General features: G+C 40.4%; 1 protein-coding gene across 1 annotated transcript; it reads left to right on the top strand.

The window, feature by feature from the left end:
• The first annotated feature begins 1,043 nt into the window (after window positions 1-1,043).
• LOC143852414 (CASP-like protein 3A1) lies at window positions 1,044-14,998 on the top strand. The gene is made up of 3 exons (XM_077361798.1): window positions 1,044-1,389; window positions 2,374-2,509; window positions 14,485-14,998. The coding sequence occupies exons 1-3, from the start codon at window positions 1,097-1,099 to the stop codon at window positions 14,698-14,700; spliced, it is 645 nt and encodes a 214-aa protein (XP_077217913.1). The 5' UTR covers window positions 1,044-1,096; the 3' UTR covers window positions 14,701-14,998.
• Window positions 14,999-15,555: the final 557 nt, after the last annotated feature.

Below are 15,555 nucleotides of genomic sequence, written 5' to 3'. Positions count from 1 at the left end.
AATGGTGGGAAAGTGACATATACGTTGAATCCTAACGTTTAACGATAGCCAGCGGTCAGAGAGAGAGAGGGGGGGGGAGGGGGCTTAGTTTATGACACATCCACTTCTACTCCTATTGTTTAAAACGTGACAATGACATCCCCTGCAGTTTCAATTTGTATAAGGTAGGCCCCCTCAATTGACGGTTTGTCCACAGATTGAAGGGTTAGGATGATACGATGGAGCTGATTTTTTAGGCACACCCTATCTATGTCAGGGCCCATCAAATGAACACTTTGGATCATCCAAACAAATTGAGCCCACTGTGTTTTTGGTATTGTTTGGATTCGGGTATGGGCCCACATTGTTTGGATGATCCAAAGCGTTCATTTGATGGGCCCTGACATAGATAGGGTGTGCCCAAAAAATCAGCTCCATCGGATAATCCTAACCCTTCAATCTGTTGACGAACCGTCAACTGAGGGGTCCTACCTTATACAAATTGAAACTAGAGGGGGTGTAGTTGTCACGTTTTAAACCACAGAAGTGAATGTGTCATAAACTAGAGGGGTTATAAATGTAATTTTCCCTAAAATAAAACCTGACATTCTAAAGCACCCAAAGCAAGGCCTATTTAAGTAGACGGTTCAGATTAATCAAGAGTGGGACTCAATATTTTTTTTCGGAAATGAAACTCGGTGGGCATAGTTCGAGTATAAAGGGGGGCGCCCGGAGAAAAAACATGGGGAAGCGAACATATCATTTTTTCCTTAGTTGCATGCGATTATTAACGGCTAAGATCATCCCGGATGGGCCCCACAAGTCTTCTACAAATCCGACCAGAGGTCGGCTCTACTCATTCGGCGCACGTTAGCGAAACGCCCAATAAACCATGGCGGAAAATTGTAAAATGCGTGAAATTCCCAAAAACACAAACAGACCATCCGCACTGTACAGTCACGGGCGCGCCCAAGAACCCACAAGATGCTGCCACGTGTCATCCTAATTTGGACCGTACGGATACCAAAGTCCCAGATCTCTTTTTAAAAGCCCGCCATTTCCGCCTAGGAACAAAAGATAAAAGTTTGAGAGAGAGAGAGAGAGAGAGAGAGAGAGAATGAGGAACGGCCGGAAAAATCCGCTGGAGGTCGGAATCCAGATGCCGGAGGCGAAAATCGGTACCGATTTTTCAACTATGAGCGGGCCTCTTGTGGAGGTCACCAGCGGTGGGGACCACCGGATGATAGGCCGGAAAGCTGACATGGCACACGCGATTCTCCGTTTACTGTGCCTTTTCTCTTCACTTGTTTCACTTTCTTTCATGGTTAGTGCTGAGCAGAAAGGCAGTGTTACCCTCTACGGTTTTGACATTCCCGTCAATTCCAAATGGTCTTTTTCCGACTCCTTCGAGTAAGCTTTTCCGGCATCTTTTTGTTTTTATTTGCAGTGGAATTACCGAAAAAGCCCTGGTTCATAATTCTTTTTACGGAAATGACCTTGAATTTTCTTGTTTGGCAAAAATACCCCTATATACTCCCGGTATTTACGATGAATCATGCAGGAGGAAGCGCATTCGGAAATTTTTAGACAAATTATATGAAGGCTTTTTTGCCTTTGTTTGGTTTCCGTTTTACAGTCGGATTACCGAAAAAAGCCCTGGTTCCTAACTCTTTTACGGAACTGCCCTTCAAATTTCTGGTTTTTTTTTTGTCTGAAAATTATATGAATTTATTTTGTATTTACTGAAACCACCCTGACTTTTAACATTTTGTTTGTGAATATTTGGAAAAAGTTTTGTAAGTTGAGGGCATTTCTGTCTTTCCAGGAAAAAAGGGGATTTGTTAGGCAATTTCTCGGAAAGCCATTTTGCGGATGGAGAAGAACCACCAATATATGAATACGACAAAATTTTCTAAAACAGCCACACAGGCTCACTTTTAGCAAATTTTGTCGTTTTTATATATTCATTTTTGGTGCTCTTCTCCCCTGCAAAAGCCAGCAGAGAAATGGCTTTCACGCGAAATTGCCTAGCAAATCCCAAAAATAAGGTAAATACGGAGTATTTTTTTTTTGTTTTCTCCATCCAGCTCAAAAATGTTCTCCAACTAGCTCAAAATCTTACCATCTGACTGCCATTTTCGTAAATTTGTCTAGAGAAGGCGGTATTTCGGTAATTTTGACTTCACCTTACTAATGTTTCTATGTTCCTCAGTTTCACGGCAAGTTTTTCTGAAACACATTTCAATTTTTTTTGGGTGATGATAAATTCGCACCTCCTGTAGGACACCCCGTTTAACGTGAATTGTGGCAGACTTTTACGTTATAAGGGGTGTGAATTATCCTACAGTGGGTGTGAATTTATCATCTCCCTTTTTCTTTCTTAATTTCCGGCAGGTTTCTGGTCGGAATTTCGGCTGCCGTGGCCGCTCACTCGCTTCTTCAACTGTTACTGAGCGTAACGAAGCTGGTGAAGAGGTTACCGGTGATTCCTTCTCGGAATCACGCCTGGTTAATATTCGCCGGAGATCAGGTATAACCTCTACCTTTCTAGCCCAAATCATAGCTTAAAAATTCTTCCCAAACGTTTCAGTTTCAGCCCATATTGGGCTAAATACATTTATTTAAATACATTCATTTACAATATTGAAATGGAGTTTTTTACATGATGAAAGGTGGTATAGTCCATATTTTCCAAGAAGTACGGTACGGCCAACACCATAGGATGATCTAAACTGTTAGAATCAGTTTTCCTTTTTTCCTATTTTGCTAATTAGATTGTTTTCTTTATTTAAGTTATTGCAATATTTGGGGTTTCCTTATTTCCCTTTTCATATTCTGCTGATTTATATTTCCTTATTTTGGTCCCCCTAATTTCTATATAATGTAGATGTCGTATGGCAATTCAGCAAGGAATAATTAGATTTAGTGTAGTTAGCATATTGGCGGCTGAGTTTCCTCGAATTTCCCTTTTATCTATCACCTTCTTCCGTCCTTTTTTTTTGGATAGAACGGTGTTCTATCAAGTTGGTATCACAAAAGTTTACTGGTGGATGCCTCTTACTCGCCGTCAAAAGAACGAGATTGGTATCAAGGATTTGAAGGCTTATTCCATGACTACAGGAAACAAGAATATATTGGTATCAAGGATTTGAAGGCTTATTCCATGGCTGCAGGAAACACGAATGGGTTGTCCCCAGAAGAAATTGCCTTAGAAGGAAAGTTGCATGCAAGAGATGCGCGGATCGAAGTACAGATCCAACCCGTTGAGGCAAAGATCGAATCGAGAATCCAATCCCTCGAAAAGAATATAATGAAGATGTTTAGAGTTTTTCTTTCTCAAAATCCCAATCCTTTTCAGGTGATGGCATCGTCACCTGGCGTGAAATTAGAATAGCCTTTAAGTGAAGTCTTCAGCGAGAGCACCGTCGAGAAGGCTTACACATAAAAAAAGAAAAAAGAAAACTGAAAAAAGAAGAAGAGAGAAAGAAATCAGATCGAAGAAAAAGCAAAAAAGCCACAAAAGAAAGGGGTTAATGATTATCAGCGTTCTCGGGTTCAACATCATCGATGCCGAAAAATTTGTCATGCCTCTTAACCTTTCCAACGTCATAGAAAAGATCCTCACTTGAAACCATCCATGAATAAATCTAAAAAAATACATCAAAGAAGCTTTGATGACCGACATGGTGGAATCGGTTTGCAATTGTAGTGGCCTCAACTCCTGATTATAACAGGCAAAATCGTGACTAGTTACAAGACAAAGAAAAGGCAAGAAGGAGCGAGAAAGAACAAAGAAAAGGAGAAGAGAGAATAAATTTGGAAAGTCTTGCACAAGATCAATCTCCAACCTTAGGGACAAGGTTGAAATTAAGGGCGGGGGAATGTTAGAATAAGTTTTCCTTTTTTTCCTATTCTGCTAATTTGATTGTTTTCTTTATTTAAATTATTGCAATATTTAGGGTTTCCTTATTTTCTTTTTCTTATTTTGCTGATTTATATTTACTTATTTTGCTCCCCCTAATTTCTATATAATGTAGATGCCGTATAGCATATTCTTCTGATTTATATTTCCTTATTTTGCTCCCCTAAATAGGTTGTGCCCCAAAAATCATTTCCACAGATTGATCCTAACCCTCCGATCTATAGGGGGACTTCACATTTGAGGGTTGATCCTAACCCTCTATAGATCGGAGGGTTATGATCAACCTATGGAAATGATTTTTGGGGCAACCCCTATTTGGGTTGTGGCCCATCTAATGGACGGTTTGGATCATCCTATGGTGTTGGCCGTACCATACATGTTGAAAAATAACAAGGGCGAGAGTGGAGAAGCCCCTCTTCTATTCTGGGTTGTGTGTTTTGATCCTTAGAACCAAAGGAGAAACATAATTTGTGCTGATTAAACCAGTGTTAAAACTTGTACTTGGATTGAAACTCGCCCTAGGCAGAAAAATGGGTTGACTCGGACTAGTCAATGATTGTGGCTCAAGTTTCTAATTGACATTGGCTCAAGCACTCAATGAAGTTTTTTGTTATGTAATTTATTGAGTTGGGGAGTTCTTAGAGAGTGTGTCAAACTACCAAGAACATACATTGATTAGTAGTGTGATTTCGTTAATCAGACAAAAGCATCAACATTCTACTTTCTGTGTTCAGATTTTGCTTTTTAAGTATAATATTAAGTGCAATAGGATGGACTCGGAAAGTGGTGTAATAATTAGTCAACAGGGAGGAGACAAGCATTGGATTTTCCTAGAAGTCTGGAACTTACCTCGGAGTATAGTGGTAAGTAGTGTTTGGTTGTCAACCTCGTAGAGTAGTTGCAAGGGGTGTCATTACCAATACACAGAGAGAGAGAGAGAGAGAGAGAGAGAGAGAGAGAGAGAGAGAGAGAGAGAGAGAGAGAGAGAGAGAGAGAAGCATTTTTCTCAAGAAATCCAAGCAAAATTCCACCTTTTTGTGGATTTTAGTTGTGATATCATAGGGAGCGGACAAGGGTGACAAATCACCAAGCATGCAATTATCAGCCAGGAGACATTCTTGGGAGTCTCCTGGGATGCCAATGTTATATTGGTAACCAAACGAGGGGTTTTGCTGATATGGCACCCAAATGCCAATAAAAACCCCTAAGCCATATCATCTTTTGTGTAACCAAACACACCCAAGGAAGATCCCTGATAAATACTTGGGTGTAACTAAGAATGGATAAGTAATTGTTTTACATTTTTAGTTGTTTTTTTTATACATGGAAACTTAATAGATGCAATAGATTTAGCGAACGCTATAGATGCAATAGATCCAAGTTACATGCATATCTAAACGCAACCTTTTGTTGGCACTAATTTTTTTATGATTTTAATTGTTTTAGTTTTTTATTTTTTATATCCTTTTATTTAATGGCAAGTGAGTACATTATAGATTCATGTGCATGTCACTAATCTATGGATTTATGACATTGATTAGCGGTAGATTAGTGATGTTGACACCTGATGAAGTTACCTTGCAGCCTATAAATATCACTAGCTTATAAAATTTTTCTCTAAAATAAGTTGACGACGGCCTAATAGTGACTCTGTTGAGTAGAACTTTCTGTCCAAACTTATTTGACAAATTCTACTATTTTTCTTTTCTTTTGGTTTTGAGTTTTGGAAATGATTGTGAAATTTTAAAGAGTCTTTTTTGGAAGTTGTTTTTGTTTTGTTTTGTTTTATTTTATTTTGAGAGATGTAGTGAGGACAAAAATGTAATTTTGTGTCCAAGGGCATTTTGGTCATTTTGTTGGCCTAGCTTGCAGATGTGTGAGTGTGGACCCCGATCTGAGAGAGGCGGGGGGAAGAGCCCCCTCAGAAAGTCTCTAGATCATCCACGTGAAGGAGAGCTCCACCAAGGAACTCTTGAAAGAGTGCCCCTCACAGCATGAGCGGCGATGAAAAGTGAGATACCTGTCGATTCGGGGACTAGCCCGGATTCGAGGCGTACCTTAAACAAAGAAAGAGTCGCCATTCAAGGAAGTAGGCCCTGCATCCCATGCTGTGCTCTGTCGCAACGATAACCAGAGATACAAAAGGTCCGTGTCTGATGACGAATGGGGAAGGGGTTAGGCGCCATTTATTATTAACTTTGAAGAGTTTTGGGCGAAAATCATGCGAAATGGGAACGAATATCCCCGAGATAACGTCTAGCTAATCATGGATGTCTCGGAGATGAATAAGAAGCACACACAAAAGAAATGAAAGACATGGCACCTAAGAATAGCTAGGTTATGAGTGTCATGCCTAATTGGTGTCTAAGTTCTGATGGGCAAACACATGCTAAAGCTAAAGGTATAGGGTTTGTACATGAAAGTAAGAAAACACAGCAAAACACACAACACAACACGACTCGATACGACAAACCCTAGACTCTAATGCGATACTTGACTCTGACCAAGATAGCCATCCATCCTGGCTGCACTACGCATCCTGGCCTCGGGAAGAATCAGAGTCAACGTAGTTGGGCGACCTATGCTAAACTACAATGCCTAACCCTCTAGGACCTCTATCCTAGACTCGATCAATTAGACTCGACTAGTTTTTAAAGCTTCTTGCTATTACTTAAGTTCAAGTGAATTGTAATTTTTAGGACTCCCTATATGTCCTAACTAATACAAATTTTGCCTTAAATTAATGCAGGTGGGCCCTACATCCTATGTGTGACTAGGCTGTGCGTCCTAAGAAAAACCATAGGCTATCTAAGCGCATTCTAGTCTAGCCATCGGCTCGACTAAATGTCTAATCGACCACGACTCGAGGCCTCCTAACTCTGAGGACACTCACACGACAAGACTCGGCATATCAACACAAACAGGACGGACTCCTAACTCTAAGATACCCCAAACGCCTAGGACAGACTCCTAACTCTATGGGAAGATCTTTTGAAAATTGGTGGTAAGGTTATTTTGAAGAATTTTTGTAGTTTTGGAAGGTTTGAAAGGTTTTGAAGCTTATAGAAGTTTTTGAAGTTGTAACTGAACTCGGGATGCTAGCTGCAAGCCCGAGCTGCCTACGTACCCCTCAGCTAGGGATCAAGCCATCCGTAGTTCAGACCTTTCTAAACTACGAAGCCTAGGAACATGCTAAGACTGACTCTGAAAGATGGAAGGACAGAATCCTAAGCTCTATGAAGGGATAGGACAGACTCCTAAACTCCATAACGGTTGGATAGACTCCTAACCCTATAGAGGATAGATGGACCCCTAACTCTATAAAGAGCAGGACAGACTAGTAAACTGTAGCAGGGTTGGACAGACTCCTATACTTCTATAGAGGTTGGACAGACTCTTAAACTCTATAGAGGGTAGGACAGACTCCTAAACTCTACGGCGGTATGACAGATTCCTAAACCCTATGATGGAGTAGGATAGACTCCTAAACTCTACGACGGTAGGACAGACTCCTAACTCTATAAAGAGTAGGACGGACTCCTAAACTCTATGAGGGTAGGACAGACTCCTAAACTCTACAAGGGTAGGACAGACTCCTAAACCCTAGGATGGTAGGACAGACTCCTAAACTCTCTATGACAGACTCTAAAGAGGAAGAAATTTCTTAACCTGCGAAAACTCTAAGGCAGGAAGGGAAGGGGTTGGCTCAAGAAGCATTCCGTCATAGCCTCAGCCCACGAGGACAATTTCACTAATGACTGAAATTCTTAAAATTAAGGGATCCCTCTCAACATTTCAACTAAATAGAAAACTCTAGGGTAAAAAAAAAACTACAAGCCTATTAGAGGAATATAAGCTAAAGTTATACAATCAAAACACGATAATGTCAACACCTGGGCATAAAACGAACTAAAGAAATGGTATCTGTACCACCACATTTTGGTATTCCCACGATTCATCTCATCTTTGTATGTAATTATAATTCTCGGAAGAGATCCTTACAAGCCACCAAGGAGATAAATTTGCTTGTATAAACATCGAAGCATGCATGTGCTGATAATATTTTCCGCAAGAAGAAAATGAAAATTTTCCTTTAGACTCAGGGCACTAATACTTGCCATGTTTCCCAAATTGTACCAATTCACCCTATCCTTCAATCTCTATCGACTTTATGGAGATTATAGTGACCCCAGATAAAAGACATGATGATGTGATGCAATTATTGAAACATGGCAAAACCACCTATTTGCAGCCCCTTTTTTTTGAAAAAGAGTTGATGTCTTAGGGATTCAAATAGCATACAAAGAAATTTGAAATCATGCTGTAAGAGAACAGACTAATGGCATTAATCCATGGAACTTAAATAATTCTCTACTGGACATCAAAATGTCCCCTTGAAATGCATGAGTTGGACAAGATATGTAACACATTTTTGTTTGAAGCACTCAGTCATAAGCTATTGGGACTCAGCATCGTTTACACTTCCAAATAAAAAAAATCTCAAGGGATCATGAACTGTACCTAAAATGAATTCGGCCTTGAGTTCACATCCAAACTTAAAAATGACAAATGGTGTTCACAAAATAGGGTAAAGAAACCCTTTGATCTAATGAGAGATACCATACCATCTGTTAACTAAATTTAAGAAAATTAAACCACCAAGCTCAGACTATCATCATAACCCATATTCTAAATAACCATTTAAGAAAGAAGATTACCTTAGTCGATGCCTAACCCCAAGCCAAACTGAATTGGGTAATTCCACAGCTAAACAAGAGTTCCTCCTTGGTCGCCTTCTTCGACCATTCGCAGCTTAAAAACGAAATCCCCTTCTTCCTTTCCCTTTGATAAATTTGCAGGATTCTGGTCAAATTACCAGAATAGATGAAAAGGCTGAGTGATTGCTCAATTTGGGTAACAAATGACTCGATCTAAGAGAGGGTTAGCCGGATCTGAGCTTGGGTTAACTAGGTCTAAGGTTTTAGAAGAGGGAAAGATGTAGATCTAGGGTTTTAGAAGGTAAGATTGGAAGGAAGGATTTGTGGTGAAATGAAATGGGGCTTTAGGAAGATGGGTAAGAAATAAAAAAAGGGTAAAACAAGGGATGTGGGTGACGTTAATGGTGGTGGAGAATGGTCGGAGTTGCAGAGGTTGGGGGTTGGTGGAGCCGGCTGCTAATGGAAGAGGGTTTAATGGAATATGGGATTTGGGGTTTTGATGGTAGCTTGAAAATGGGTTTAATGACAACCATTACCTGGAAGGAAGATGAAAGGAGCTCTGATGGTGGATGAAGGAGGCAAGGTGGAGGCACGGCCGGAGATGGGGTCGGAGCTGGTTCGGGTTGGCTGGAGTTAGGGTTTTGATGTGGGATTGGGTGGAAATGATGATGGGAAAACGATGGTGGTGGAGAGGCTTGGTGGTGGAGAAAAATGATTTTCGAAAGTGGGTTTTGGGGGAAAATGGCAGAGGTTAGGTGATAGTAATGGTGGCTGCAACTTGGGATCAAGAGAGTGGAAGAAGATGGCCGGCCGACCGGCGGGAATGAGGTTGGAGGATGAAGATGGTGGCGGTGGTGGGGTAGTCTTGGCCGGAATCCGGCAAGCTTGCCGGAAAAGATGAAGACAGAGGAGGTTCGGTGAGGTGGGTTTTGGTTTTGCAGAAATGGGTTTTGAGGTTGAAGATGGTAGAGGGAGAAAAGGGGGTTAGAGAAGAAGATGGAGGAGGATTGCAGAGGTTGAAGAGGGAGGAGGTGGATGGCTTGGACTTTGCCGGATTTCGGCCGGAGGAGGAGGCCGGAGCTCCCTTTTTCTCTTCTTCGCAGCTCTCCCTCAACTCCTCTCTGCAGCTGATGGGGGTAAAAAAAAAATTCCGGGCTTCTCTCCCCTCTCTTCGTTATATATAGGTAGGTTTTGGGGGAATGATATTGGCACACCAATCCTATAACCGCACCAAAACCCACTCTTGATGAGAGCACGAATTTGGCTTCCTCTTTTTCCCCGGGGACAACCTTCTTTTGGTTTATTTTCACTGTTTTTTCTCTGCCCAGGGCACCCCCGACTTAACTAATTAGACCCTCTTCTGCACTATTTTTCGAAATAAACCCCATTACCAGGGTAAATTCTGTCGGATTTCGACGAAACTTTCGCAGGGCCTACTTACGGTCTCGAGCTATCCCAGATTTAACCCTGGAGCCTTAAGCTGCTAATTTGTAGTTTATTATTATTTATTTATTTATTTTTTCTCGAGGACTTATCCGGGTCCAATTGCTCAGGGATTTTCCAATTTTTGTTTTTGTTTTGTTTTTAGGGCTTGGTCAAAATGGGGTGTCTACATTGAGTCACACATGTATGCTAGCTTTTTCCTTTCTACTTCACTCCTATTTCAAATTCAAACCTTTCCTTGAAACTCTAAACCCACCACCACTTCCCTAGGCATTGAAATTTCCACTTTTCCATATCCAACATCACTTCCCTAAGTCATTAACTCTATTTTCCATTGACTAAGCCAATCTCCATTTACTCATTTTTGCTGAGATTTTTTTATTAGATATTCTCCACTAGCTAGACTTCCATTGATGCTCTTGTGTGCAAGCTTGTGATTTGAAGAAAAGTGCTAACTTGCCCCATTTTCATCATATTTTGAAGATTTCTTTTTATTGTTCTTATCTTGTATTGTTGTTCTTCCATCATATATATTGGAGTGCATATTGTTGGTGTTTGTTCTTCTATTTCGGTTGTGGATCTTGGGCTAGTGTAAACTTTGGTTTCACTATTTGAGAAGTGGATATTCCGGTGTTGGGAAATTTATCTTTATCTTTAATGACTCTTGAATTTTTTTTTCCCAAAATCAAGTTGTATGATGAACTGAATCATTTTTTTTATCTTGTCCTAGTTGTATCTCGAAATTGAATTACTAATCCTTGTTACCAAAAACTTAGATTGAGTTCTTTAGGTTCAGTTGAGGATTAACAGTTGCATTAACAATGGTGTCAGACTTTGTCTTAAAGCATAAGTTGAGGCGATGGATGGATAGGAGTGTGGATATCTTCAATCAAATGAATTCTAATCTAAGGCCAAGTTTCATCATGTCTGTTTGAAGCTAAAGCCATCTGTAGAGAATCACCAAAAACATTGCTCGATCCAAGTGATTACTATCTTGTTTTTAATAGATGTTTTGTTTATTAGGAAGCATACGTTCAAAACCAGGTATTATATGAGGTATCATGCCTCCTTACTGGGATATCTGTTAGAAAAATTGATGTGCAAATCTGTAATTTAGGATTCGAGAATACCTTATAACAAATTAATCTCACAACTTGAAGACAGAGATCAATAATACTATTTTCTGCAATAATAATCTGTAAAGGAAAAAGATTTAGGATTCGAGAATACCTTATAACAAATTAATCTCACAACTTGAAGACAGAGATCAATAATACTATTTTCTGCAATAATAATCTGTAAAGGAAAAAGAAATCGTTAGATCACTTATCGAGTTGAGGCACGAAGAATCTTCGCTGTCCTTAAGGCAAATCTCGCCCCCACTATGACGAATCAACGGTGCAGATGGGCGTCTCGGCGTATGCCTCCAGGATACAACTCTCGCTCTAGGGGTGTGCACTCACGCAGCCCGGATGCCTAAGAACTCGCTTATATTTGTCAAAAGCCTTGAGCAGAAAACCAGAGAAGAGCCTTAGGTCCACGTGCGCGGCCGGCCGAGCCGAGCAGGGCCGGGCGGCGCGCGTGTGTGGTAAGATCAAAAGCTCACCGGACCCAAGTGGGCAATCCGTGCGTAGGATTCCCATGACCTCTTGCTTATTTACAAGGTTAAGAGAGTGAAAGTATATATATGGCCACTCTCATCCTCTCACACTTCCCATCTAGGACTAAAGTTTTCTCATGACTTTAGTCTTTTTGGAGGGAAGCCCAAAAGCATACATATAATGACTAAAAACACCCCATTGTAAGTTTGAATTACAAAAAGACTTTTTTCACATAAAAAGTCAACAATATCATCATCAAGAACGGTTTATTATGTATGCTTGTACTGTTACTATTGGGATGCTTGGACCAATCATCAGTATTAGAGCAATTTGATTTCCAGGACACAAGTCAGCTTCCTGTAGATAGTTATCTTAGCAAGACTTGTGTTGTTTAAAATGCTTATGGCCTATGATGTTATCCGTCATTGTGATTTATCATTAATCTAGGTGCTTTGGTTTTGGTTTTGGGGTGCCACGTCATCTACTAGTAGTGTTTGGTTGCATGTTTTGATCCAAACTACCAGGATAGATACTACTTGCCTTTGTTGGGACCCTGGTAGAACTCACCCTTAAATCTAGCCTTTAAGAGGAGGGTGCTAGAGGGTGCCCAAGTCCTCATAAGCCATTCCAAACCAGGTTCTCACTTCTGATGTGGGATCTTTGCTTTCGCGCGGAACACCAATAGCCTTATCTCTCCCTTGTCTGCCCTTACGGCATGAGCTTTGTCTCCTACCAAATTATTTGAAAAAAGAAATTTTTTTGCTAATAGAGTCTTGGTAATTAGCATTCTTCTTTTTCTCTCCTCTCTCTGTATATATTGATAATGACACCCTTATTGCTTGCACGAAAATACTACTTCAGTCGGCAACGGAACACTACTTATCACTACAGTACAAGAAGATTACTTCACAGCTATTACATCTGTTGACTACGTAAGTTCTAATTCACCAGTACAAGGCAACTACATGCAACCAAAATGAACTCAAGATATTCAAAACCTCGGATAAGTTTATTCCTTTATTAGGCACTAAATTAATGAAACCAATTTAACTACCCTATATTGGGCTGGGATAGTAAACTAGTTTACCCCATCTTCATGTGTTGTCGACTTCTCGTGCCAAGGAATCCATAATCTGTTTTTTTTCTGCAAGCAGTCAGTTTGGTTGTGCAACCCAAATTGCATTTTGGGTGCATTTTTTATGCAAATTGCAATAAGAAGAGGCAATTCTAGGTTGGCAGTTTATGCACAAATCGCACCCACAAACAAGTGGGTTGCACACCCAAACTGACCCAGGGTGTTTGCCAAAGTGTTATGTGTTGGAAAAAATTGAGGATACTGTTGTTGATAGAAAACAGAAACTTGTTGCTTCAAGGCGTGATATCACTTTCCTTAAGACAAGATTCGCCCCCACTAGAAGTGTGCAAAGGGGATCTGCGAATTGCCTCCAAGATACAATGAAGCCTAGTAGGGAAGCCCTACTAATGTTTGATGACGCGTAGCACTAGCAGGATCAACCCCGAAATGCCCTTCCGAAATTTCAAGCCTTAGAGAAATTCCTAGATAATGTTTCTGCAGAAAAACAGTATCTATAAACAAAAGAAAAACAGTATGTAGAAGTACTTGGGGATCTTGTAGGAGTGTAGAAGAGAGTGTAAAGTCTGTCAGAATTGCCAATTCGTTTTCCTATCTGAAATGACCGAATTCTGCACATTTTGTAGACCACATGGTGTCTTTTCAGTGTGAAAAACACCTCTACAGGGCACCTTTCCAGAATGTTTGAAATCTGACCATTAGATCGCACCCATTGATATTGAACGGTCCTGATCGATCCTAGAGGTGACGTGCGAAGTGCAAAGTGCGCCTAAAAAAGCGCCAATAAAGCGCCACTATGCGCCCTATAGCCCATTGCCCACGCCGCGCGCGCACGTGCGCGTGTGCGAACGGTGGGTTGCACCGTCCCGCGGGTCCAACCATGGGTTCAACCCAATGTGCAATCAAACAAGTAATAGAAAAGTGTAGTGCTTTATTAGCCCTTCTCTTTCTTTTCTCTCATCCGGTACGGGACTATCTTTTCAACTACACTTCTACATCCTTTTGTAAAAGCAAATCTTTCTAAGAAAACATTTTCTTTTTCCCAAACGCTTTTGATAAAACATTTTCCAAAACACTAAAACATGCAAAATACATGATTTTGAAAATCCAAAATCACTAACATTATGTTATTTTCTAGCTACCCATGTCATATATTCATGTCATGTATTGTTCATACTAACACCACATGCATGCCTTGGAACAGTTGTGGGAAATTGGCCCAACTTCTTCCCACCACCTTCTAAAAAATAAATGCCACTGCGGCCTCCTTCCATCACCATCCAATCTTGATTCGGTGGTGGTAAGATTCATTGTCGTCTTATGTCTTGGATTCTGTTGGTAGCTCATCAACAGGGTAGTACTATACATTTGTACTAGGTATACCATGTTATTGGGAGGTACTTTCGGTAGTTGTGCCCTGAATTTATATTCCTTGCAGGGCTTCATTTTAGGGTTATATAAAACAGTTTAAGAGTTTGGAGTTATGGGAGTGATGACGGAGAGAAAGGGCTTGCAATCCTAATCTCAGAGATAGTGAAAATTTTCGTCTCCTGCCAAACCACGTAAATGTTGTGCCTTGTGTTTCCGCTTTATTTTCTTTACTGTTCTGATTTGAGGAAGGTTTTCATTTACATTCATTAGTAACAAACTTTTACTACTGGGATTTTGCACTGGTTCATCTCCCTTAATATGTATGGATAAAAGTTTGGTTCTTTTTTCCCATGACAGGCCTTTGCGTATGCGATGATGAGTGCTGGATCAGCTGCAGCTGGAGTGACCAACCTTAACCGTACGGGAATCAGGCACTCATCTCTCCCAGACTTCTGTAAGCCATTGCGTTACTTCTGCGACCGCATAGCTGTCTCAATAACATTTGCATTCTTCAGCTGCTTGTTGCTTGCTAGCTCTGCTATTCTGGACATCCTTTGGCTTTCTAAATATTGAGTTTCGGTGGATATAAATGTCCTTTCTTAGTACTGAGTTTCAGTTAGATACCCGTGCTTGATGTTTATTCATCCTATGCCGAAATTTTACGAGATCTGAAATATAAGTTTGCATTACTATTTCTTAGTAAGTGATCAAGTGCCATGTTGCCATTTTCTTTTGTTCTTTCGGAATTATGGAATCCTCTGAATTGGGTTTTCAGTTTGTGAATACTGAAAACTGCTGCAAGTAGCAATTCAATGCTTTTGTTTATGTTTAAATGTTTTTGAAATATATGGGTTCTGGATATTTGGGTCTAGTGAAGCAGTTCATGTTAGAATTTTGATGGACTCGCACAGTACATGTTTTAGCATTTATAAAAACCGGATTGTAGAGGATGTTTGATTATATTATAGAGCAATCTTGATTGGCTTATGGGCGGTTAGTGATCAATAAGGTTATGAGCTGGGAACACCTTAGCCATGTGTGTTCACATTGGAGAAAGTATGGTAATGGGTTAACTAAATGTGGGCCCAATATAAGCCCAATAAGGTAGGTGGGCTTAATTGAGAAACAAGAATCCGTAATTTGTGGAAGGTTTCCTTTTATTATTATTTTGAAACTGCCAGTTACTCCAAAAGCTTAAGACGTTGGAGAAGGCGTCATTTGATCTTTTATACTTTAACACTCCCCCTCATGTGTGGCTCTTTTTAGGGTCGGTGGCACATGTGGCCTCTCTTTTGGGTTGGCCATTGCATGTGGATTTTTTTGATATCAAGGAGGTTTGAACTCAGGACCTTTTGTTTTGATACCATGTGAAAACAACCAGTTACATCTCTTTTGGGTTCGCACTCATTTCTTCCCTGGGTTGCTCGA

Source organism: Tasmannia lanceolata, unplaced genomic scaffold (assembly GCF_043159265.1).
Source record: "Tasmannia lanceolata isolate RefF3 unplaced genomic scaffold, GAP_Taslan_0.1 ptg000003l, whole genome shotgun sequence".
Taxonomy (NCBI): domain Eukaryota; kingdom Viridiplantae; phylum Streptophyta; class Magnoliopsida; order Canellales; family Winteraceae; genus Tasmannia; species Tasmannia lanceolata.
This window is presented reverse-complemented; position numbering and strand designations above follow the sequence as displayed.